This window comes from Lathamus discolor, chromosome 5 (genome assembly GCF_037157495.1).
Source record: "Lathamus discolor isolate bLatDis1 chromosome 5, bLatDis1.hap1, whole genome shotgun sequence".
Lineage (NCBI taxonomy): Eukaryota > Metazoa > Chordata > Aves > Psittaciformes > Psittacidae > Lathamus > Lathamus discolor.
Genome location: NC_088888.1, coordinates 44,192,802 through 44,218,291, shown reverse-complemented (window position 1 = coordinate 44,218,291; position 25,490 = coordinate 44,192,802). Strand labels below are relative to the sequence as shown.

General features: G+C 41.4%; 2 protein-coding genes across 4 annotated transcripts; both read left to right on the top strand.

Moving 5' to 3' along the window:
- Positions 1 to 1,637: 1,637 nt before the first annotated feature.
- On the top strand, positions 1,638 to 13,942 carry MTRF1L (mitochondrial translation release factor 1 like). Of its 2 annotated transcripts, XM_065680596.1 has the most exons (8): positions 1,846 to 2,007; positions 2,743 to 2,833; positions 4,577 to 4,656; positions 5,877 to 6,060; positions 9,321 to 9,484; positions 10,413 to 10,530; positions 12,295 to 12,431; positions 12,897 to 13,942. In XM_065680596.1, exons 4-8 carry the CDS (start codon positions 5,928 to 5,930, stop codon positions 13,110 to 13,112), a joined length of 768 nt encoding a protein of 255 aa, XP_065536668.1. In that variant the 5' UTR covers positions 1,846 to 2,007; positions 2,743 to 2,833; positions 4,577 to 4,656; positions 5,877 to 5,927; the 3' UTR covers positions 13,113 to 13,942. The 2 variants fall into 2 exon arrangements, with proteins under 2 accessions (XP_065536667.1, XP_065536668.1); XM_065680595.1 differs by lacking the exon at positions 2,743 to 2,833 and having other exon boundaries at positions 1,638 to 2,007.
- A 1,919-nt stretch (positions 13,943 to 15,861) lies between these two features.
- On the top strand, positions 15,862 to 22,883 carry FBXO5 (F-box protein 5). 2 transcript variants are annotated; one of them, XM_065679090.1, is made up of 5 exons: positions 15,862 to 15,987; positions 17,909 to 18,645; positions 18,967 to 19,057; positions 20,136 to 20,297; positions 21,827 to 22,883. In XM_065679090.1, the coding sequence occupies exons 2-5, from the start codon at positions 17,924 to 17,926 to the stop codon at positions 22,076 to 22,078; spliced, it is 1,227 nt and encodes a 408-aa protein (XP_065535162.1). In that variant the 5' UTR covers positions 15,862 to 15,987; positions 17,909 to 17,923; the 3' UTR covers positions 22,079 to 22,883. The 2 variants fall into 2 exon arrangements, with proteins under 2 accessions (XP_065535162.1, XP_065535161.1); XM_065679089.1 differs by having other exon boundaries at positions 15,983 to 16,053.
- Positions 22,884 to 25,490: the final 2,607 nt, after the last annotated feature.

Below are 25,490 nucleotides of genomic sequence, written 5' to 3'. Positions count from 1 at the left end.
ACAAGCCTTATTAGCCGCCACCCAGGCAGCGTCAGGGCTGCAGGGAAAAAAAAACCGAACAAACTAGGGAAATTAGCAACATGGTATGCTGTGTGGGCTGCGCGGCTGTGGCTGAGACTCCCAAAGCCCGGCGCAGATATGCGACCGCGTTAATGGGCAGTAGTAACCCAGCCATATTGGGACCCAGAGATACGGAATATTTGGGTTACCAGTGGGTCAGAATCAAATACCAGAGACGAGCAGACATGAAAAAGGAAGGAGCCAGTGCATCTCCTATGTTTAAAATGTAAGATAATTACCAGGGCAAACAGACAAGTAAGAACAGATGAATTGACAGACTACAGTCCTGAGGAGATTAGTAATTTATTGGATAAATACAAGCAAAGGCCAGGGGAGGAACCCCAGAACTGGCCAGTTTGCCTCATGGAGGAAGGAGCATTGCATTGCTGGATGGGGATCTGTTAGAGTCTGCATTTTCCTATATTAATAAACTAGTTGTGAGTTCTCTATTTGTCTCTCGTTTTCTCTCATCTGGAATCCTCAAACTCTGGAACAGAGATAATAAAAAGTACTTTTACAAATATATTAGCAATAAAAGGAGGGCCAAGGAAAACCTCCATCGTCTACTGGATAGTAGGGAAAACCTAGTGACTGAGGATAAGGAAAATGCTGAGGTACTCAGTGCAGCCTTTGCTTCAGTCTTTAGCAGTCACACTACCCACCCTCGAGATACTTTTTTATAGTCTTCTGAGGAAAGGCTGAGAGACCTAGGGTTAATTAATCTGAAGAAGAGAAGGCTAGGGGGCACCTTGTCGCTCTCTACAACTACCCGAAAGGAGGTTGCAGTGAGGTGGGTGCTGGTCTCTTCTAGGACAAGAGGTAATGGCCTCAAGCTGCGTCAGGGGAGGTTTAGATTGGGTATCAGGAAATATTTCTTCACCAAAGGGTGCTCAGGCATTGGAACAGGCTGCCCAGGGAAGTGGTGGAATCACAATCCCTGGAAGCATTCAGACTCTATGTAGATGAGGCCTTCAGTGACATGGTTGAGTGGTGGTCTTGGAGTAACGGTTAACTGGATGATCTTAAAGACCTTTTCCAACCTAGCTGATTCTATGACTCTAAACAAGGTTACTCTGCCACCCTGCCTGCATATCAGAGGGGATTTTCCAAGATCATGCCACAAATGTCCTTTGCATCATATTAACAAAATGACCATATCTCCACTGCCTTTCCATTGAAAATTTAGGTGTAAGACACCTCCCCCCGTGAAAGCCTATGTACCCCTGCGGGCTCAAGAGCGCTGCCTTAAACTTGTAGTGTGGATGATTTGGAGCTCTTTGCGGGCTTCTTGTTGTGGTCAGCATGAACACAAAACACTCAAACGCCTGCTTCGGCAGGAGCCGGCCGGGCTTTTCAGGGGCTTCCCTCACAGCACCGCGCTACAGCCACATTACCGCAGGCAACACCCTCCCCTTATCCCGCTCCGTCAGAGCTGGCCAATCAGAGCGCTTTCCCCTCAGGGCGCAGCCTCGCCACCGAAGGTAGCCGAACTGCTTCGTCTCTTTCCGTCAGTGGAGGTCCGGTAGCTTCCGACTGCACCGAGGCTCTTCGGCAGCTTCCGGAAACCCGGAAGGGAGGAGGTCGAGCGCGTTCGGGTATCTCCGTCACGGTCAGGGTTGGAGAAAGAAGGGCTCTCGCCTCGACCGGTCATGCGGCTGCTCTCGCGAGCTCTCCGGGCGGCGCAGGGCTGCCGGGCCGCCGCGCTGCCCCACCAGAGCCGCCGAGCAGCGCCGGGCAGGGGCAGCGCGGCGGGGACATGCCTGCTGCTGCCTCGCTGCGGCCTGAGCGCCCGGCCCGGCCTGCAGGAGTTGTTGGCCGGCTCCAGCTTGCGCCGCCTGCTGGAAGCGCGGGGCGCGGGCGGCGTGGGGCCGGAGCTGGCGGCGCGGGTCCGGCGGCTGCGCGACAAGGAGCAGGAGCTGTGCGAGACGCGGGAGCTGGCGCGGCGAGGTGCGGAGCCGCGCGGGGCGGGGACGCCGTTTGCATGTGCCCGTGCAATTGGCAGTGAGGCGCGGCGGGGTGGTGGGAGGGCACCGAAACGCGGGAGGTGGGGGAGGACTGGGGGAATTGCGGAACGGCTCCGTCGTGCCTTCCGTAGCCGAAGGTGGAGGCCTGGGTGCAGGTGCGTGTCAGCTGACGCTTGAAGGAAGAGCAACAGCATCAGTGTCAAGTGAAATAATGATAATAAATCTGGCAGGGAAAACTCCTCTTTTTTTATTATTTTTTCCGTGGATGTAGGCCTCAGCATCAGTTCTTGCTGCCCCCACCCTGCGGTTTAACTTTGCATTGCGTTAGTGCGTTAGCAGCTACACGCCGTTAGAGTTCCCAAATAGTGAATATTTTTTACGCTGAATCAAACTTCATTTTGATAGCAGTTAGAAACCAAGGTGCAGGAAAGGAGTACTGTAAGATCAGTAAGCACTCACTAGATCATTAAATGTTCCCTAGATCCATACTTTGCTAAATATTGAATAATCAAGTGTTAACTGTACTCAGTTTTCTGACTAATGGAGATGGCAGACACTGCCTAAAAGTAAATGGTAATTTTTTTCTTTTTCTTTTTTTTTAATGCAATTCATTCTCCCACCTCAGACTGAAAAAGGAGAAATAGTTCCTGTGAACAAACTAATCGTTGACTCAAACTGAATAAAATGGAATGGAGGATAATTTTTTTTCTCCTTTCAGAACCTGCTGAAGAAGACAGTGCCATCAAAACCAGGTTTAGAACTTCAGCAAAGTGGTCACAAGGGCTTAGTCAGTAACTTTGAGCACTTCTGTAGGTCATCCTTTAAAATATTTCTATATGTTATTTTAAACTGATTTTAGAGCCTGTATTACATTTGCATCTTAAAGTATGCAACTGCTATTGTATTAGATTATTTCTTAACTGCATAATAATTGCATTATCAGTAGCTGGCTTGACTCAGATTTCTGATGCCTTCATTATTATTCTTCCCTATGTTAGCCTTAATGACTAGCACTTAATCAGTCAGTAGGTATTGTAAAAAAATAAAGAGAATTGGAGATGATCAAGTTGACATGTTTGAAGTTACAGTCACATAGCCGTGTATGCTCTCAGCCAGCTGTAGGTAAAGCATACTTGATGTTGAAACCAATTTACGCACTATTATCTTTTTTTCTTACAGAAGGTGTGTAATTCATCAATGTTCAACCTAAATTGTAAAGTCAAAAAGTTTCTTTTAACATTGTGCTAGTGACTAAATGCTGTTAATAGTGCTGAAAAGGTGTGGCTTTATTATGAGTGCATCTCCTGTCTTCACTGAATGCATTTAAAAGCTTGCTGTACACAGAAAAAAAAAAAAGAGTCTAGCATCTTTTTCTTGTTTTGCTGCTGTGTAGTTAGGTGTCCCTGTGCCTACCCTAGTTCTCCCTTTTCCACTGTGTGTACCATTTTCTCCTTTTTGGGGTAGTATTTTTTTCTTCTGAGCAAATGAGCTGAATCAGTGCATATCAGAGGCTGCTTAAGGTACTGATTAAAAAAAAACACTTTTTTGGGGGGGTGTGGTGATGTTTGATAATGACCAGGAAAAAAAAAAGGAACGTTTTAGTATATCAAAACTGTAGTACAGAAAAACAAGCGTTAGTATTGATCAGTCAAGTAAGACTTTAAAATTACAAATTCTTCTTATTATGTGAGATTTTTTCCATACCTATGCTTTTAGTGATGTGTTGGAAAATTTGCAGCTGCTTTGGAATAAACTATCAGAGATAAAATACTTTAAATTACTACTAACTGTCTTCAAATTATTACATACAATGATAAGGGTAGAAGTCCTTTTAATGAGGAGTTTCTGTTGTGGGGCTGCTGTGGGTGTTCTTGGATGTTCCTATCACACTGAAATACAGAAAGTAATTTCTTAGCATCGCAGAATGGTTGAGGTAGGAAGGGACCTCTGGAGATCTCCCAGTCCAAACCCCTGCAAGAGCAGGTTGCTCAGGGTTGTGTCCAGTTAGGGCTTGAATATCATCAAGGCCAGAGACTCCACAGCCTCTGAACAACCTATGCCACTATTTGACCACTAGCACAGCAGTTGCTAGGGCTTTTTTGTTGGGTTAGGTGTTGTGGGTTTTTTTTGTTTTGTTGGGTTTTTTTTTTTTTTGGGGGGGGGGGGGATGCGGGGGGTGTTTTTGTTTTTCTTCGTGGGGTTTTTATGTTTAAGTGGAACTTCTTGTATTCCAGATTTTCCAGTGTCTCACATCTGAACAATATCTGGAAATACTCTTAATATCTACTGTGTATCTTTGTTGCAGATTGTATTATTAACCTCTTTTTCTAACAGGTTTAGTGTGTTGGGGAGATGGATGGATTTAGGGATTTGTTTTGTTTTGTTTTCATTTGTTTGGGGTTTGGGTTGGTTTTTTTTTATTTGTTGGGGATCTTCTTGGTTTTGCTGTTCTTTTCTTTTTAGAGTAATTTGTTCATTCAGTTATTTTTCAGAAGGTTTTTGAAAGTGACACCGGTACAAGTCTGAGGATTAACCATACCAAAATATTCCAGATGAGAGTGAAGATTTGAGGAAGCTTGCAGAAAAGGAAATTGCCGCCTGTGAAGAAGAGATAGCTGAACTGAAACAGCAGGTTAGATACCCTTTAAAAGCCTCTATTTCCTTGCCATTCTTTAAATTAACAAAGCCAAATTGTCTTCTCATCAAAATATATACGATAAACCCTTCTTCTCCTCCACGCCCTGTCAATAATACTTCTCAATTAGCATCAGTTATCTAAGGAAAATGAAAAATGCAGATGGTATAGAGACAGCCTGAAAGTCTGAGCTTACTTCTTCCTGAAACTGTTTGATTTAATTCATGTTTGTAAGTAGGTGCTATAGTTTTTCTTGGCTGAGTGTAGCTTTATGGATGTTTGGCTTTTTTATCTATTGGAAACATTAGACTTGTGTAGTATGATCCACAGTAGTGTTCATGGTTGGGTTTTTTTTTTGGTTTTTTTTTTTTTTTTTTTAAGAAGCTAATACTATGTAACTACTTTAGACTACCATATATAGGTTCTACATAGTATCTATGTTGTTTAACAGTAGTGATTTTCACATAAACCGTTACATACTCTCAATGTTACTGGTGAAGTAGAAGCTGGGATTGTCACATTCTTTATTCCTCCAACAACAATGCAAGAGTCACTTTATAAGTATTTTTGTAAATATTTATGATTTTGACAAAAGGAGAATTCTGTGGAACAAAACATCACCTTAATACTAGTAAGGTAAGATGATTGAAAAGCATTTGCGAATCATCCAGAGTTTTGATCCAGCCTGCAAAATTGTGATACAGGTTTTTGGTTCTGGCGTGTCTTCTACAGATCAAGATAAGGCTGGCTCTCCCTTTTTTAGTAAAGAAATTAATAATACAACTCAGTTGTTGTTGGATTGTCTTCCTGAACACCCTTACCTTCTTAGCTCTGCGGTGGAGACCAGGTTGAAAGGGAATCTGATGAGAAGGGAGAGGCTCATCTGGCTTGCAAGAACCGGTGTGTGTCCTGTGGTGTCCAAACAATGCAGTACTCCTGATGGGTAAAAATCCCTGTAAAGTTTTGTAGGTCTTGAAAGAGACTGATGTAGCTCCAACAACTGTGAACAGACACAGGGAGCATCTGTCCCCACCTCTTCCTCACTGCTCTTTCTTCACTGCAAGAGCATGAGAAACCTGTCCTCACAGCAACCAGCAAATTAGTGCAGAAGAATGGCGCCTAGATTGATTACAGGCTTGTCTGGCATTTTTTTACTATCTCAGTAGTGGACATCAGTGTCAGAGGGAAGTCTTAGCTGGGTGTTTTTGTATTTGCAGATAGCGTTGCTTTTGATTCCTTCAGAAGAAACAGATGAGAGTGATCTTGTCATGGAAGTAACTGCTGGAGTTGGAGGGCAGGAAGCCATGCTGTTCACCTCGGAGATATTTGATATGTATCAACGATATGCTGCCTATAAAAAGTGGAAATTTGAAATACTAGAATACTTTCCCAGTGAAATAGGTCAGTGATGAAAATACGTAGTCTTTGTAACTTTTTAATGTAAGTTGAAACATTCATTTGACACTTGCATTTCCTGACTAGAGGAAGCTAACTTGCAGTAACTTAATTTTTGAAGTGGAAGATTGTTTAAATATCTGAGTACAATTTTTCTCAGCTTCTGTATTTGAGAAAATGCAGAAATTTCATTTCAGAAGTACTATTAAAATACCAAAGTGGTAATAAATAAAATTTGCCTTTCAGGAGTTTCAAAAAGCAGAAATGAAGCTAAGTGGTTGGCAGAAGAAGATTCAGAAAGTGATGCGCATATGTTGGTTTAGCTTTACAATTTTTTTTTTTTTTTTTTTTTTTTTTTTTTTTACAAATACAGATTACATGTACTTCTTATTTGGATATGCTATTCTACTTAGATGCTTAGAGTTTCTAGTGTTTCTAGATAAGTTTGGTGGGAGGTTGAAAATCTTTTCATTATTATAGATCCCTTGGCAGAGAGGGATCAGTATAATTAAAACTATTCTTGAGGTTTAATTTAGAACACTCAGAATTTATCTGAATAATGTCATCTGCAGATTTATGTAAGGAAATGGGATGTTTGGGTGTAGCTGATCTGTAAAAGCTAATGGATGAACTAAGTGGAAGAATTGCTGAAACTCTTAGAGGAGGGATAAGAGATCTAATTCTTTATGAAAGCCTTCAACTGAAATTTCACAGGTAATCAGTTTAACAGCTTGATGCCAGTAGAAGTTTCTCCTTTCTCCTTACTGCCTCACTGCCTGTCTGAGTCTGAGCAGTCCTACCTTTCCTTTTTTTTTCTGTTTTGATGTCCTTTCACATAAACTGGCAAAGACTTTGCTTTTTATGACTAGGATAGTTTTTTGCCTAGTTGATGTGTTGATTCAGTTGTGATGAGCCTTAGAGATAGCATAAGATAAGCAGCAACATGGAACTGAATGCAAGTAGGTGGAAAAACTGGATCTTCTGGTGATGATGAGCTGTGAAGCTGGTTCACTGTTTCTCATGGGAAACAGTGTCCTTGCATCTCATGGAACAGTGTCTTTGCAAAAATGGGGGTTGATAGGTTTACACAACAAACTGAGGCAGTGACACATGTTAGTTGATTTTAGTTTAATCCAGTTAGTGTATCAAGTTGTTTCACAAAGATCAGGCTGCTGTCTCTGTGTTACTGCTGACTTCTTTGCATTGCACTTGTGATTATGCATCTCTGCAGTCTCATCACCAAGTCAATCCAACTGGAAATACCCAGCCCTCTTCTCTCCCAGCCCCCCTGATTAGTTTTAATGTAATTCAGCACAAGAGGAGAAATGCTTATGGAGGGTTGGAGGCAGAACTGTGTGGTTACTGGTGGTGGCAGTGAGAAAACCAGGACCTCCTTCCAGCAGCAAGGTGTTCAGTTGTCTTAAGCTGACTGTGAAACTACAATCCAAAACATGCCCAACCAGTGACAGGGATTTGCTTTTTGATTGACAGACTGCTAGCCACGTTTCTCAGCAGGCTAGATTTGCTAAGTCTGTCTGCGTTAACAGATCTGCAGGCTTACTGTTATCCATGCTGCTGTGAGTAAAGCTAGCACATTTCACTTACTTACATGTTGTTATATAGGTAATGTATCATAGTGGGTATGGATCAGTAGACGGGCTCATGTGCAGCTTCCTGCTCCTAGCTCAGATTGGTTGTGAAACTCTACCTGTATTCATACTTTCATCAGCATTTTTTTTTCCTTTGTTAGTGAAATGTTGAAGAAGAAATGAGAAAAGCTAGGGTGATAGGATATGCAGTCTGTCAGGGAAACACTAAGTTCTTTTTTCAGTCAACACAGTCTAATTACAGAGAGATTTTTAGCAAACTTTGAGAGGGGTGAAGCATCTTCTAACACTCCTGTTTACTTGATGCCATATTGTGGACTCATATTTTCAAGTATCTTGAACCCTTTCTGTTCCAACTGTATAGAAGTTAACAAAAAATAAATATGGAAAGCCCACACCCTCAGAGGCATTTTCTCTAATGCCTTAAGTGGGAAATGGAGGTAATAAGTTAAGCTAGTATATATCTAGCTATATTTTCTCTTTGAAACTACTAGGTTTTTAATGGCTGTATTTATTTTAAACTCTTGGCTTGCTGAGGGCTTGCCTGTGCACGGAAATGAATGTTCAGGAAGGTAGGATGTAAATTTAGAGAAAAATAAACTCAGCCTTAGCCTTTATTAGACTCTTGCAGTATTTTTTCTGGTCTTACTTGCATGACCACATGTTACCAAAACTGAAGAGCTAGAAATAAATCAGGAGGCAGGGGCACTATAGACTGCCACTGAAAGGCGTGTTTGAACCCCCACGTTCGAATTGTCTGTGCTGTGCTGAGCAAAAATGAAGTTAAGGAGACTTGCTGGTGATACTACGCTATTGCATCCCATCCACACTCCATGTTTGTGAAATGCATGAGCAAAAGAAATGTCCTACATTAAAACACTGAACTCACACATTTCAGAGAGCTGCAGAATTTGGCTGAAATCTGAATGTGGACATTTGTGAACAAGGTGAATGTTAAACAAAGCTGCAATTAAGAGTTGGTTCCAGTCCACTCTTAACTGACCTTATTCATGTACCCCAAGGGATGCCACTGTTCAAAATCAGCATGTTCGAGATTTACTGCACATGTCAAAGCACAAACCCAGATGTCATCATTTCTGCACTGTCCCTGTCACTGTAGTGGCAGACAGAGATATAGGACTTTGAATCTGGGTGTGAGATTCCACATGAAAAACAATTGCAAACTCAAACCTTTGTTTTGTGAACATCAGCTTTCAGGATAGAGGGGAACATCTTATTTGAAAGGGGCAAGCCCATAGTAAGAGCTAACCTTTGACAGGCTAATATTTGACATGTCTGCCAGGGTAGAAGGTTTGTTGAAATATCATTGGATTTAGCTGAATTTCATATTAAACCTGTGTTCGTAATAGTTGATTTGAAGCAGTATAACCTAAATACCTGACTTTTGAACCAGTTTCATGGTCATCTCATGTGAAGCACTGTAGTGCCACTAGCACACTGTTCTCTTTAGTAACTTAAACTCTCCTAAATGTCACAGATGTGGCTGCAACTCAAATAGACAGTGTACTTAAGTATTTAAGTGGTAAGTTAATAGTTTTAATAAATTAAATGATGTATAAATACAGTGTTTAAAATATAACAGCATAGAACCAAGAAGTTATTTTACAGGTTTACATCTGGCTTTCTTCTGTATTTCAGGTGGCTTAAGGCATGCTGTTGCCAGTATAGCAGGTCTTGAGGCTTACAAGTATATGAAATTCGAAGGGGGAGTTCATCGTGTTCAGCGGGTACCAAAGACAGAAAAACAAGGACGCATCCACACCAGCACAATGACTGTTGCAATATTACCCCAACCCACTGAGGTAATATTTATCTTTCAGTATAACAGACTTTACTATGGGCAATGTTTTTACATGCTGCATTACTAATACCCATGTTTTCTGTCTCTCTCTTGGTATTCTCTTTTAGTGATCTTTTTAAATCTTAATTTTAATCTAAATCATATTTGTTTGTTTAATTTTTGTCTAGGGGTGAAATAAAGAACTTATGTGTTTTCTCGTAATCATAATCTCAAGAAAGTCACTGGCAGTTTACTTCACTGTAACTTGAAAATTCACTCATCTCTTGCATTTTTGTAGGCTTTACATTTTTTGCAAAGTAACAGAAGACTGAATTAGTTTACAGAGCTCAGAGAGATTTCTTTTAGCATCTCTTCTTCCCAATTTTTGTGGTGTCCTCACTTTCCAAAGCGTATAGATAAGTCATTCTCGCCATGTTTGCTTGGTTACAAACAACTGGCTAAGAATTAAAGCTTTGCTTTGATCTTTGTTTCATGTTGACCTAGCAAACAGTCAAAGATGTTACTGCTTCCTGTTCTCTCCCAAAGTTGTCTTGCTCCTTACAGAGACCATCACCCCATTCCAGAGCCGAAGGGAATTGTCTTCCATTTTATCTAAAAACCATCTGGTCAAGTTCAAATATCCGTTAGCTCTTCTAGAATAGGGTGCAGAGCTTTCAGAAGAGGGGGAAGATCAGTGCTAAAGGATGATTATGCCTTGGGCTACTATTTGTTTGATTTCCTAGTTTCCATCATGTTGCATTCCAGTTTGGCTACAAGGATTTGTTAATATGTTTATACGTGGAAGAAGGCTACCACTCATAAACTTTAAAAAGTTTGATCTTGCCTGAATGTGCCTTATAAAATAAACCAGCTTTACGTATCTGACATCTGCCTAGACAGAAACAACATAAATTTGTTCTTTCTCTCTTTTTTCCCATCTCCCATGACAGATGAAGCTGCAAATTAATCCAAAAGATCTACGGATAGAAACAAAGCGAGCTACTGGAGCTGGAGGCCAGCATGTCAATACCACAGACAGTGCTGTACGGATAGTTCATATTCCAACAGGTGCTTTTTTTTTCCCGTTAGTACATTGCAAAACTGCTGCCAGAATATGTTTTGAAACAGTGTTTTATTTTCAAACCTGGACAACAGTAGAGCAGAGTTTTCATGTGTGATTATAGTACTCTAAATGCACCATCATGTACCCACTCCAATTTGTAATAGTGAAGATTACTGACTTCAGTAGATAAGCAATCCATTTTGCAGTTGAGCATGACACTCTAAGTGTCCAGATCAGTTTCTATGGAAAAAAAGTTATAATTACCATTTCAAATAATGAAAAAAAAACCCTGAAAAAAACAGAATAGGTTAAAATCTGATTATTTGCATTCTCTTGACTAGTCTCTGAAAGAGATTGCTTTATTTACATATTAAAACATTGCTTTTCATTGTAGAGAAATTGTTCATTTTCCTTTTTTCTGCTGGCTTCTTTCCCATAGATTACACACATAATTAGGAAGCCCATGCCCACAGCTCAGGTTAGGAAAACATAGGAGGGATAAGATACACTTTCAAATACTACCTGATTTTAGCTATCATATCTTTTTTTCTTAATTGCCATTCTTAAGCTTTTTACTTCCTTTTGAGCAATCTGCAACAGCTGCCTTGACTTTCATTGCTTTTTAACTTTTCCTCTCCTCTACCACAAACATTAGTCAGACTTTACAACCTCAGGGTAATCTTGAGTGCTCCTTATCTTCAGATATCCAGATTTTTGCCACCTATTTCTTCATTTTTATTGAAGATATTAATCCATTCTACACTTGTTGCATCACCTCAGCAAAGCAGAAGGTAAACAGTGGAGAAGATAGAAATCTGCTGAAGACAAAGTTCTCCAGATTCAAAAAGTTTGGATTTCCTGCAAGTTTGGAAAAAAAACCCCAAACAGTAAAACCAGCAAATTATAAATTATCTTATTTTTTTGCTAAAGGCAGTTATTAGTATTTGTTACAGAAATCCTAAATGTTTTGCACACTTTTGTTGTGGTTGCGCAGTAGAGATTGTTCACAGGGGGCTTTGTGTTGCTTTATCTACTGACTTTTTCCTATTGCACCTTTCCCTTTCTCATTCCTCTTGATTTCTTTTCCTTTACAATTGTCCTGTTCTTCTGTTCCCCTCATCCTAGCTATTTTTATAAACCTTCACTGCAATCCGAAGCTATTTGTAAACAAGTCTGTCATAAAGTAATACTATTCAATCTTAGAAAAGCATACTGTGGTCTTAAAAGAGTTACTTAAAATAAATCCAAATAACAAATAGCTTGTGCCGTCTTCTGCCTGTATTTCTTCTCCCTACTCCTTTTTTAGGCTGTTCACTTCTCATCTTAACTTGAATTATATGTTTTGAAGGGAGAAACTACACTTTTATTTTTAAGAAAATTGTGCCCACATTTGTATATTTTTATCATAGTCTGTATACTCATTATCTTTTTTATTTTATTACTCCTTAAATTCTGAATTTCCTGGAACTGTGGCAAAAAGTTGCAGGTATTAAAGGTGACTTCTGTAAGTCAGCCACAATATGTATTTTTTATTTCATTATTTACCTGTTTAAATTTCTTGTCCTATGGGTCAAAACTCATGTACAACTCAGCCTGCACTTCTCTCCAAAAATGCATCATTAAATGTTAATAAGCCTGGACTTTTACATTCCCAATCCAAAATATGTTTTGAAGAAAGAAGCAGCTTATTGTAACATAATACAAATCTTCTAGAAATTGCAAAAGTATGTGTTAATGTTGAGTGTTAAATATTATGATATTTTTGGCAGGGATTGTATCTGAGTGTCAACAAGAAAGATCTCAAATTAGAAACAAAGAGAAGGCTATGCAAATGCTATGTGCTAAACTATACAACGCCAAGCTGGAAGAAGAAACCAAAAAGAGAAACAGTGCTCGAAAGATTCAAGTAAGTTTCACTCAGTAAAGATAAAATTCTCTATGACCATAAGTTACTGGGGTAACTCCTGTGTTGAACTGCAAATAGTAAATGAAAGTATAGAAGAACACGAGCCCAGGGAAGACTTGCACGAGGCAAAAAAATCACATTCTGCTTCAGCAGTAAAGGTCGTTTGTTAGCCAGACTTAAATAAATTTCAGTAGTGTGTAAATTCTAGAGATCTAATGAAACATACTGGATTACAGCCAGAAGAAAGAGAGTAACATTGGAAAAACATGCAGTAAAATTGTTCTTTAACATGTTTGAGAACAGTTACTGCAACTAGTGAACTGATCCGAGTACTATGTAACTAACATATTTTGGATAAGTATGGGAGGAAGAGAAAGTGTTTGCTTTAAATGCTTTAGCAGTAGTTCACCCTTTTAATAAAAAAATGATGATGATGATGATAAACTGATTCTTCTTGTTTGACAGATTGGGACTAAAGGAAGGTCAGAGAAGATCAGAACATACAACTTCCCACAGGACCGGATTACTGACCACAGGATAAGCAGATCAGTGCATCATATTGAGTGTTTCATGCTAGGAGAAGAGAAGCTAGATGAAATGATACAAACTCTGAGAGAATATGCTGATTATGAATCTTTAATGGAAATTATTTCAGAAAATGAAAAAAAGAATCTATCGTGAACATTGCTCTTTGTCAGCCCATTACAACAGATGTGGACTTTTGTCTGCAAAGGAGCCTCTTGGCACACCACCCAGAAAATTCAACTGCTTTTCAGATCCTGAAAGATACCACAACTTGTTTCCTCATGACTGATAAACAGTTTTCTTACTTGCTAAGTAAAAGACTTTATTACCTTTATATGAGACATTATTGCTGAAGCAGTCCACTTAAAAAGTAAATGCATTTGGGCCAGAAGTAGCTGCAGTTTTTAACTTCCACTGGGAAGAAGCTGATACACCAGTCTTGAAAGGTATGCATTAAACAATTAGCTGTTTCTAGTTCCAGTTTTCATTTAAACAATAGTTTAAGCATCAATGCAGTGTCAAATATTTTACTTGAGAGAAAAAAACAAATGCTATTCTTTGAGTGATTAGAAGACAGTAATAAATGGTACCACTACTAATATGCATATTTGTTAATTACTTACATGAAAGAGAGTCAAAGTGTATCTCGTTTGTGTTTTCATGACCACCTAGCACTTACTAATAAACACAAAAAAGAGTGTTTGGGAATATCCCTTGTTCCAGGAAAAGAAAAAAAAAAAAGCTGTGGAAGCCAAATGGCAAGTTAGATGAATTTATTTTGATTCAAAAGAGAAAAGAATCGTGACACTATTGTTTGGCTGGTATTTCCTTTGGCTTCAGTTCAGTCTCTCCTTTATGTTTTTAATTGAGTCTCCAGTTTTTTGATTTTTCTAAATGTTACACAGTATGAATGGCATCTCTCTGGTTTTGTCTATTTATTTAAAACATTTGATCTGTGAAAGCAAAGTAAAACTTTTGCCTTTTCATTTTACTGTTGTATGTGCACATGTTCACAGCTGTGGGTAAAGAAGGCTTTAACTTCTATTTTACATTACATTTTACAATCCCAAATATATAAAGCAATACAAACTCTGAGGCTTCCATGCCACATTATGCCATCAGGTACTCTACCTACACACACAGAATGTATTTGAAGTATAAATACCAGTAAGTAAGAAACTGAAACCTAGGGAAAAATATTACCATGAATATGAGTGTTCACTTTCAGGCTTCTAATAAAAATTAGTGTAAGAAATCAGAATAGGAATAAATAATTTTGGTATAGGTAGTTTATAGAAATGTATTATTTAAACATTCTCTATAAAAATCAACCAATTATCAGTTTATTATCTTTTATTACATTTTAGAGTGCAGTTTGAACTACTTCATGTCAGAAAACTGCATAGAATCATTTAATACATTCATCAGCTTTGTTTTCTAGGAAATACTTTACAGTAACTATGATTAAGTTCCGAATCTTTTCATTAAAGACGTATACATTAACTTCAGATTAGGAGCATCTGTAGGTAACATTAGGCATACATATTTCCTGTTGGTAAGTGTGAGACCTAGGTCTAGCTTTACTAGCAGATATACAACTCCCAGTTGGCACCTAAAAAAGTAAAAATAAACATTGGTGCATTTTGTGTGTAAAAATAATTAGATATTGATTGGAGCAGAACTGAGGACGGAAGTCTTTATTCCTACCAAATCCAAACTGTAAATGGAAGACTACAGAGCCCTTGAGTCTTCCTGACTTCACTTAAAGCCAGGCTATCTTATGCCAAGTGATGGATGGAGTTTGCGATTCCTTCTCTCTCTAACTTCGTGTTCCTTCAGATAAGGGCAGGCCGTCAGTCAGGTCTAAGCACTGGACTACTGCATGAAACTTTCCTAAGCATTGGGAGTCTTTGTCACCCTAGACCTTCCCTGATGTTCTGGCTGGTGGCCTGGCTGGCTACATCCTGCCTGGCTCCGCAGCCTCCGTGTTCTTGTCTGGCTTCTGAACAGTCACTGGAAGCGTTGTTGCCTTGCAAGTTGCCAGCCTCTGATCAGTGTGAGAAAAGCCATGGTTCTGGCAGGAGGCTGACAGAAGTACTCCAAAACTGGCATGTGACAGTGCCATACAAGGCAGACTTTGCTATTTTGAGTGGAACCTCTGTGGCCTGTCCTGGCAAGTTTTACTGGGTGAAGACTTTTAATTCCCATTCTTGCTCCAAATTAATTTTAATGTGAGGTCTTCTGTCTCACTGCAAATGCAAGCTCCCTGAGCTGTGAGAAGGTCGTACTTTGAACACAGAGGGATTCCTGTGCTGGTGTCTCGCTTCCTTGGCTCCCAGTAGCGCTCCCCTCCCTCTGCCCACTACCCATACCCTCGATCGCACTGCACAATACAGTTCTTCCAGGGGAAGGAGCCCTGATGTAGGATCCACTGCGCGACTTCAGGAGCCCTTCTCCGGTACAGAGGAGCTCTGCGTACTCTTGAGTGTGCACTCCGATTGTGCAAGCATGGGGACAGGATCCCAGTCGCATCCATTTAGAAAAGAAACCCCAGGTGTGGCTGGGCGCTAGGCAGTGCGCGTGCTCCCACCGCTCTCTCCAGCCCCACAGAACACGCTGTTGCTCTTTCAGGGGGCCGCCGGGAGACCGTTCTTGGGACGGGCGGGAAAAAGGGGGATAGACGGGAGAAAGGGGGCAACCGGAGAGCGTGGCCCCGCTCTGCCGAGAGCCCTGTCTCCCGCGCTCCGCTCCGCCCCCCCCTCTCCAAGCTCCACCCCGCGGAGCGCGCGCGCGCCACCTCCCCACCACTCGCCTCTCTCCTTGACGGACGAGGAGGGAAAATACGATCCGGAACGGCTCCGCCCGCGGCTGCTCTGATTTGGCCCCCGCCTTCTGCCCGCCTCCCATTGGCCGCCCGCCGTCGCCAGCGGCTTCCGATTGGGCGGCGCGATTTTGGATACCAAATTCAAAGTTTAAAGTACCCGGCGAGAGCAACCGCGCGTTCACTGCCCGCGGCCGCGCAGCCCTGCAGGTGAGCGGGAGAGCGCGGCGATGGGGGGTGCGCAGCGCGGTTCCGGCCTGAAGACTCTGCGGCAGGGTCGGTGCGGGGCTCCGGGCTGGGGACTCTGCGGCAGGGCCGGCTCGGGGCAGCGGGGCTCCGGGCCGGGGACTGCGGCAGGGTTGGCTCGGGGCAGCGGGGCTGAGGGCTCTGTGGCCGCGACTGTGCGGGCTGCTGGCGTACGTGGCGGCGGGACTGGGGGTGTTGGCGGCGCTGTGAGGGGCATCAGGCGGATCGTACACAGGGATCCCCGGTGGCCGCCCGGTCCTGCCGTTCTCCGTGGCCTTGCCCCGCAGCTATGCAGCCGGAGGGACTGGATGGATGGATGGATGGGTCGGGTGGGATGGGACGGGACGGCAGCGTACGGGCAGCCGCAGAGCCCCGCCGTCCCGCCACCCAGCAGCGTGTGGGACTTGGGTCCGCGCTGGGGTGGGGAGCGCGGCTCCCGCCGGCAGGCAGCGGCGGGTTGGGAGGTGCCGCGCCGCGCTGCCTCCCGCCCGGCCACGCCGCCGGAGGGGACATCCCCTGGCGCGCTCCTGCCCGTCCCGCCACCACCATTTCAGGGGCATCCTCGGACGCGGGGAAAGCGGAGACCCCTGAAGGCCCAGGGCGCAGTTGAAGGGGCCGCGGGGCCGGGAGCCGATCTACCTGCAGCCCACCCGGGCCATCTTGAGCGCTGGGCGGGAGCAGCCCGACAGTGCCCGGGGGGCCCGCGGCTGAGGCAGCTCGCCGGGGGACCGGGGCCGGCCCTGACGCCCCGAAACGTGGGGGAGGGGGCAAACACATTTCCCAGTTCTGCGGGGTTTCAGCCCAAAAGCTCCTCTGCTCGCTGGCGGGAAGGGGAGGAGGAGACTTAGTGAGGGCTTGCAGCTCTCCCCTAGCTCACACTGTACAAAGCCGTGAGCGTATTTGCTCCTTTCTTCCCCCAGACTAAGGTACGGAGAACGGACTTGTAACTCTGAAACGTTCATGAAACACTTTTTTATAGTACTTTTTCCAAAACTGTTGGAAGTGCGTAAATCTCTTGAAATACCCGCTCCTGCTTGAAATCCGGGCAGATTATTTTTTTTCCCCTATAGATTGCAAGGCATGTTGAAAATTTCTTTCCCCTTAGATTTAACACAACGGCAATGGCTTCCTTCTCCCCTTCAGCCATCGCCCATCCCCCTGCAATTGTTAATATAGATAGCACCACACCTCGGGGGGAGGGGAAAGGAAAAAAGGCAAGAAGAGATCCGTTTCCCTATAATATCTTTTGACCCCCTTAAAATCATGTTCGTAAGCAACCTTCGTTTCACTTTGACCAATGTTTGAGAAATACTGCTTTCCATTGTAATTTACACATGCATCTAAGCCCTCAAGCTTTCCCTGTGACACTCAGCCTCCTTCCCTCTTAAAATGACCCATCAGATACCTAGCTGCATGAGCAGCATTGCCTCTGGGCTTGCATGCAAACTTCAGGCTGCTCTGGCCTGGCATACCCCTACCAGGGCCTGCTGTCACTCAAGGACCCTCTGCCACTGGGCTCTCTTGCAGCGGCCGAAAGTGTACTTAGTATATCACTGCATGTAGGGTAGGAAATGGAGGAACCAGTCTGTCTCGAAGTAATTTGTACTGGTAGGAAGATTTAAAAAAACCCCAGTGAAATCACCCAGTTGGTTTTCCCATCCCAGAGTACAGTAGTGTAAAGCTCCAATTTTCGGGAGATAGATTTGCCTAGTGGTTCTTACAGAGCCTTAGTTCCACTAGTTGTCTCCAGTTTAGACACTGGGGGGCGACGTAGATAAAAGGTTAAAATTCATAACGCAGAAGGAAGGCATGGTTGATTCTTTATAAGAAAAAGTATTCGTGGTACAGTTTAGCTGTGATGTAATACTGTCCTTGTTTCTTGCAGGATACAAATAAAATAATGAAATCAAACCTTAACCGCTCTTTCAAAATGAAATGTGATTTTGGTTGTATGTCTCTTCATGCTGGGCTTGCACCACTGAAGTCTACTGTGGAGAAAACAAGACTAGAAAAATCCTGCCCCTTCAATTATGAGAAGGGTTTTTGTAAAAAGTGTGCTGAAGAGCATCAGAAAATACTCCTTAGTGACTCATGCCCTGTGGCCAGCAGAAATCTAAATCCTGAAGATGAAGGAAGACCTGTACATAACAAAGAAAACAAACAAGTAACCCAGAGACTTGATGAAGGTATTTATGAAATGGAGGCACTGGAAAACAGTAAATTTAATGAGGACAGCGGTTATTCCTCTATGTTAAGTAATCAGTACACTGATGCAATAGAACATGAGGATATTATACCTTTGGCTGGGAACCTCTGCGGAACACCAAAGCATTGTCTGATGAAGAACCAAAACCAAACACAGTTTTCAAAGAAAACTTTGTTGCCAGTGATCCATTATGAAGAAATGATTTGCTCAACTTTGAAAAAAAGTGGTAAAAGAAATCTCAAGTCTTGGGCTGCAGTGGACAAAATTGTTTTTATGGGAAAGGTTGAACTTTGCAACCTAATTGGAAAGAAAATGGGATTAGACAGAATAGACATACTTGCTGAACTCTTCCAAAAGGACCTGAAGCATATATTAACAAACATTTTAAGGCATCTTGGAGAGATGGACTTAATCAAGTAAGTGTATTAATCTCATTGTGTTTCATTGGGAAAGGAAACAACCCAATCAGGTGGCTTAAGAATGTTTTACATATGGGGTTGCGACGTATGCTCAGTGGTCAGCACTATGTAGTAACATATTAAAACATGAACTGTCAATGTAAGCCATGATATATGGAGAATGTGTCTTTTCTCTAGAAGGCAAATTTATAGATTACAATTGTGAACATATCCCATCCTCTACATGAAAGAAAAAGATAACATTGTTATTCCCACCATTAACTAAAAAGTTTTTCCCTTTCCTAAGAGGTAACTGATATGTTTGTATTGTCATTGCAGTTTTGCCAAAGTCAGCACAACGTGGCAGAAAATTCTACAAGAAGATAAATGGATTTTCCAATTTTATAGTAAAGCTGTGAAAAACCTTTCTGTAAGTTTCTGCACTTGTTAGATATTTCAAGCCTAAACCATCAATTTCAGGACCCCTCCCAGGCCTAAGCAATTGCAGAAGAGTTTTTTAGGCTGAAAACGTTGTCACTGGAGTGTCTGAGTCTGTTCTGTTAGGATGCCCTTCTTCAAGTGTTGCTGGTCACTTCACTGTCTTTGGAGCCCAAGGAAGGCTGATAGAGAAGGTTCACCAAGGAGAGAGGCAGAGCTTCCACATGCCCTGTGTTACAGAGGAAGGCCGGAAGGAGAGGGTCAGTTCCAGCACTGTCCACTGGGCAAGCCCTAGAGGCTCTAAGCAGAGGCTTGCTTACTTCAGCTACTGCAGCATCTCCACTGATGCAGGAGAGAGGCACTGAAAAAGTGCAACATGTTGGCTGCAGAAAACAGAGCTTTTTGCACTGTGAGCTAATCCTAATGCTTATTTGTTCTATGAAATAAAAAATACATTAAGCATTGTGCTTTACTATGGTAGGACTCTTTCAAAACACTAGGGGTGTTTTTCTTCCTTGAGAGGTGGAGATACAATGAAGCAAGACTTAGGATCTGCAACAGAATGAGGTGGTCAGCTAGTTAGGATTTTAGGTTGTATTTTATGGTTCTAGCTTGTTGGGGTGAAACAGTTGGACACCACTGAACATTCATCCCACAAAGTTTGATTTCCTCCCTGCCATTATATGCTTTTTTTTTTTTTTTTTTTAACTTGAACTGCAAACTTAGAAAGTTGGTAGAGGAGTTTCCTTTTTAAAGCTGCAAGCAATCCTGTTCCCCATAAAGAATTAGAAATATTGCTTTGGGCTTTAAAACACTGCAGTGACCAGGTTACATGCTCTGCCTAAATAATTATGTGTTAATATGGTAGTACATTGCATTACATAACGGAAGGTGGGTGGTTTTGATGGTCTGAGCTAGGGGTCTGTTCTATGCATTTGTGGTAGCTGTTGCTCAGAAAGCTAAGGTAAAATTAGTAGCGTACTACTTTTTATGAAGTTTTATTAGTGGAAACCTATGAAAGCTCAGCATCAGATAAGTCTCTTCTCAAATTTTGTTCTTCTTTTTCTTAGAATGGTACTAAGACACCAGAGCACGCTGCAACAAGGGATTATGTTCTCTATCGAGCTGCTTTAGCTGCCATTCAGAAAGCAACCCCACTGAAAAACTTGAATAAAAAAGGCACTAGATCCAAAGCATCTAAGAATCACAGCAGGCTGATGGAGTTTTCTGAGGTAACTGGTGATTTCCATTCATCTTTAATTTCTCACATGTTGTCTGGCACACAATCAGCTTGTAAAGTGTGTTTCTGAAAGTAGTATCTCCAATTTGAAGTGCTTATAACTCTTATTAGTATCTCTGCCAGATTTTGTTTGTTTGCTTTTGCTCATTTTAAGACAGTGTCACAAGTGGAGAATACCAATACATTGGGTTGTTCTACATTTATTTTTCTTCCCAGGTACCTAGGGTACCTTCAAAATGCCTTAGTGATGTTTTGGGGGTTGTTTTTATTTTTGTCTTGGATCAGATATGAAAAAGTTCAGGAATTTGCTCTTAGTTTCCATGGGCTTATAATGAATCATGTTTTCCAGATAAGCTGGAAAACTGACAACTTTGCTAAAAAATAAAGACCAAAGACTAAGTAGCTCTTTAGGTCTTACGTTTTAAAATAAACAAATGGATATTTCTCCTGTTTATTCTGTATTTTTGGTTTTGGTTTGTTCTTTAACTAATTATCTAATATTAAAATGTTTGGTGTTTTTTTTTTTTCTAATTACATAGTTTTAGTGTGACGCACATTTGGAGTTGTCAACAAGTAGCCCAATAGCCTTAAGTTTCTTTTCACCTTGTTATTTTTCTTAAGCATTTTAGTCCCCCACATATAGGTGTAGGTCTACATTGCAAGTCTAGTAGGACTTTATTGAAAGTCATTGTTTATTAATAAGCAACAGATTTTCCTAACTAGAAAAAGATTTCATACTCAAGCTCAAAAGTCTTATGCTTCAACTTGGTGCAATGAGAGAAGATGATGTAATAACACTGGAAAGTGTGATGAAGCTGCTCTAATACTACTGTATAGCACTTTATAGCATTAAGAATCTGAATGTTCAGCTGTACACTGAAGTAGCAGTCTAAAAGCACACAATTTAGTTATATAAACATTTTGCTTTTAACAGCTAAATGATATAAAGTGCTGTGCAGGTCTATAATTTTCTAATGCTGAATGATTTTGAATAGTGGACCTGTTTTTGTGTCAAAAATGAATTATTTTGAGAGAATTAGGAATTGCTTTCATTTGGTGTCTCAAGCTGAGTGCACTACAGCTGAAATTTTTGGGACATACTGCTTACTTTTCAAAAATGTTAACGATTTATATGGTATTCAGATGTATTTTCTTTTTTTTCTTTTTTTTTTTTTTTAACTGAGGTTAGCTAAATCGCTATCTTTGCATGAAGTTTGAAGGATTCAGGAGGGCCATGTTTGCATTTAGCCTGTCCTTTAAATTTAAAATTTAAAGAATTTTAAATTGGCCACCTCTATTCCTCTATATCTCTAGTCCAGAGTACCTGCAGCTACAGCCTGATTATTCCTATTCAGTCTCCCATCAGAATCTGATATAACCAAAATTAGGTTAAATCTGTGATTTGTCTTTCTAGACTAGAAGTCACAGTATGTTTCGTGACACATTAGGTAACATTGGGGAATGTTTGGGGTCTGTATTTACCCTCCACTCATGATTTTCTTCATATGCTTCTTCCAACAGGCTGCCAAGACCTTGAAAACCACAGAAAGCCTCAAAGCCTGCCACCGCTGTGGCTCCCCTGCAAAGTATGACTCCTATCTACAAAGAGCAATGTGCAGTCGTGAAGGTTGTGGCTTCGACTTTTGCACAAAGTGCATGTGCAGCTACCACAGCTCCAGTGATTGTATGAGCAGCAAACCAGTGAAACCCAGCTCGAAGTTTGAACTGCTTCCTGGGACTAAGAAAAGCAAACACAATCTACAGAGATTGTGATCCATCCATCCCAATACAGATTGTCAGGGTTTTGGGGTATGAGGTTATCTTCAAAGAAAACCAAACAGGAAAAATGCTTTCTGCTATTCTGTATTTTTTAAAAAAGTTAATTTTATTACTCCTGTGTGCTGTATGGTTGTGTTAAAATTCCTAGGGATCATTAAAAAAACTATTCTAAATACTCTTATTAATTTATAAATGGAAAAAAATAATCTGGGTATGAATTGGAATAGCATTTTAAATATTGTCCTGGCAATTTTTCTATTGAACAGAACAAAATAGTTTTGGGAAGCAGCCTTCCATGTGTAACCCTAGCAATTCTTCAATGACAGAAGGGGGGGAAGCATAAACTGTTTTATTTAAATTTTTACTCTCGTTCAAAAGTCTCTTAAAAGCATTTAGAGTGAGAATGTCGAGTGAGGTGGGTGATGTCCCTTTTAGCATAAAATTATGAGGGAGTCTAGATTTTATGTTTCTCCTCCCAAGGCTTTGCCTTGATTTTAAAATGTGAAAGGTCATAATGTGTTTTTCTCTGATGCCTTACATTATGTAAATCTTGCATTGTTGCTCTTCCTTCATTTCTTCATTCAGAAACAAGGTTTTCCTTGAACTGAGGTGGCAAGCTTTCCAACTTCACAGAGAAAGAAAGTACTGTATTTTGGCTATAGTGCTAAAAAATACTTTGCCAGTTTTTTCCAAATAAGATATTTTTTTAATATTTGTATATATTTGTAAATACTACTTTAAATATTTTTCATGTTTGTCTTGTAAATGTAAAAATAAATTGCTGTTTTCAACCACAAAATCTTAAAATTCCTATTCATCTTAAAAGCTTACTTTTCATGCTCATTTCTCAAATTTTCGAGTAGGCGGTGCTTAAAAATGCAGATTTATTAACAAGGAGGAGATACCCTGGTTTTGTGAAAAATGCACTGAATCCATTCTTATGCTGCATTCCTGCAGCTTACCTCAAGGCTTTTAGCAGTAATTGCCGAGAGTTTCTGAACCAATGCATTCAATGGAGAATTTTCTGTGGTCTGAATCCCTGCTAGCACATTGTCAGCAAAGTGTTTGTGATTCCACAGCAAGGACTGATCACTTTCTGGAAATGCCTGGGACTTGGGTGTGGTTTTTCCCCCATTAGTAAGAAGATAACAGACTGGGAAGGCAGCATTGTAGATCTTGCTCTTTGAAGTGGGACAGATGTTCTATACTGAATGGCAATTTTCCTTGCACTTTCTGTTTGTGACAGCAGTGGTAGAAACTGTTGAGCCACCCTTCTAGCATTCTGCTTTTATGTGGTGAGCTAAATCCCTAATCTAAACCTGGGATTTAAAATAAAAGGCTGGCTGAGTTGTATCAAGCACTTTCAAGAGCATAAATCTTTTTGTCTGTTGAAGTCCACCTACAGACATGCTCAAAATGTGCGAATGACTGGTGGAAGTCTTTCATCCTATTATACCTTATTATGGTAATTAGACCATACCACCTTTACCAACCAGGCAAGAACAAGAACGGTTTTTGTACAGGAAGTAACTGCCCTCAGCTACTGGATCATGGTGTCTGCGGTATTTGTGAGATGGAAAAGGCAATGGGCAGGTGCTTGATACACATGCAACAACAGTGAGTCTGTGAGGCAGAGCACAGACAGATAAATATTAAAAGCAAAAGTTTGCTCATCTGTTACAAGCTTAACAGGTTTACCTTTTCAGGCTTTGAGTACTAAGGGGAACTGCTCACTCTCTAGGTAGGCCTAACAATTTGTACACGGAGAGAGTGAAGAGCAGCTGCTTTCTGTGTGTGTTGTTTTGTTTCGTGTTGAAATTTATCTGCTTATGTAGAATTTTGAGAAAAATCCCTTGTTACCTCTGGATAAGGGGAATAATTGGACTATATGGCTTCAGGGGTCACAACTGGAGATGAACAACATGAAGAAACATCTTTCATTAAATTATGAGTGATAAGAGGCAGTTACCTTCTACCTGAAACCTTGTTGGAAAGTTCAGGTTACTTGACCTCTAAGAAAGCTTTGGCCAAGCTGTACTGGGTCTGCTGCAAACCATTGTGCTATTTCTTGTCCAACCATTTTTGTCTTATCCTGACCTTCAGTCCCTTGCCTACCAGCTTTAGTGTTAATCAAAATAGACTTTCAAGATTGCAGTCTTCAACAGGTGGGTGACAGCTCCTTAAGGACCTTTGTCTCACCAATGCTTTCAATTTTCTTATGCAAAGCTAAAGAGAAGCATGGGGATCTGCGGTAGCCTTGCAGCTATTACTTCCTTTAGGGTAAACTTGCCCAACAGTTGAAACCTTGCCCAACAATGCTGAACATTGGACCTGTATAAAAACTGTGCATCTTACTGAAAGCCATGTGATTGTTTGTCGTGTCATAAATACCTTCAGTGTATGGTGTAGGGCAGAAAACAGAATGGACAATATGTCTCCACGCAGGCAAGCTGGCATCTACTGCAGAGTGAGAAAGCAGCTCATCAAAGTGAGGGTGTTGGGTGTTAGTACTAATGGGTGCCCCAGCCAGTGTTGAGAGTGATTTGTGTGCCAAAGATAGCAATAGAGTAGTAAATGCAGATCGTTGTTAATGTCTGTGCTTGGCCTATCTCGAACCTGCCTTTGATATGTAATCAATGTGAAAGTTGTACCTAGCACAAGAGCATAGCACTTGCCATATGGAGATGAGCTGTCTCCAACTACTACATCTGTGCTGTCAAAACCACTTTCAGACTCAACATTTGGCAGCCTCAGTGACACTGCAGGGACATGATAAGCTTCTTGCTCACATTGCATACGCCTTTCAGATCTACAGAGGGTGATAAATACCCGCAGGCTGACAGGATCCCCTGGCTGGCTGGTGCAAGAGTACAGATTTCACCCAGTTACTTGCTTATCTCTAGGCATTGCTCTGCATGGTGAGGAAGAGTGGGATGCTTCTCTGCTCTGAAAATTTCTGTGGCTAGCAATATTTCCCCCTGGCCTGACCAAGTATGGATCCAGAATATTCCTTATTTCATCCTGACTCTAGCTGGGAGGCAGGCAGAGACAGGGGTTTAGGACCCTCTGAAATCCATATTTAACTTCCATGTTTTTCAGCTCTTCTCTCTCTCACTTATGATGATGTCTTGAAAAACCCAAGGAACTGCTTGAGATACTTACATCTTTCCTCAAAGCATTAAAGTCAATTTTAGCTGGCCTACCACAGCTGCTAGAGAAACTGGAGACAAGTGTCAGATAACAGTGATTAATCTGATGCTATCATAACTCGTAAAAACAAGGGTGAGTTTGTATGCACTTATCCCTGTAATTTGTCCTGCAGCAGCAGCCTTTGTGCTGTGAGGTCAGTGGGACATGGAAGAACCAAAACAGAAAAAAAACCCAACCAACCTCTTAACTACAAATC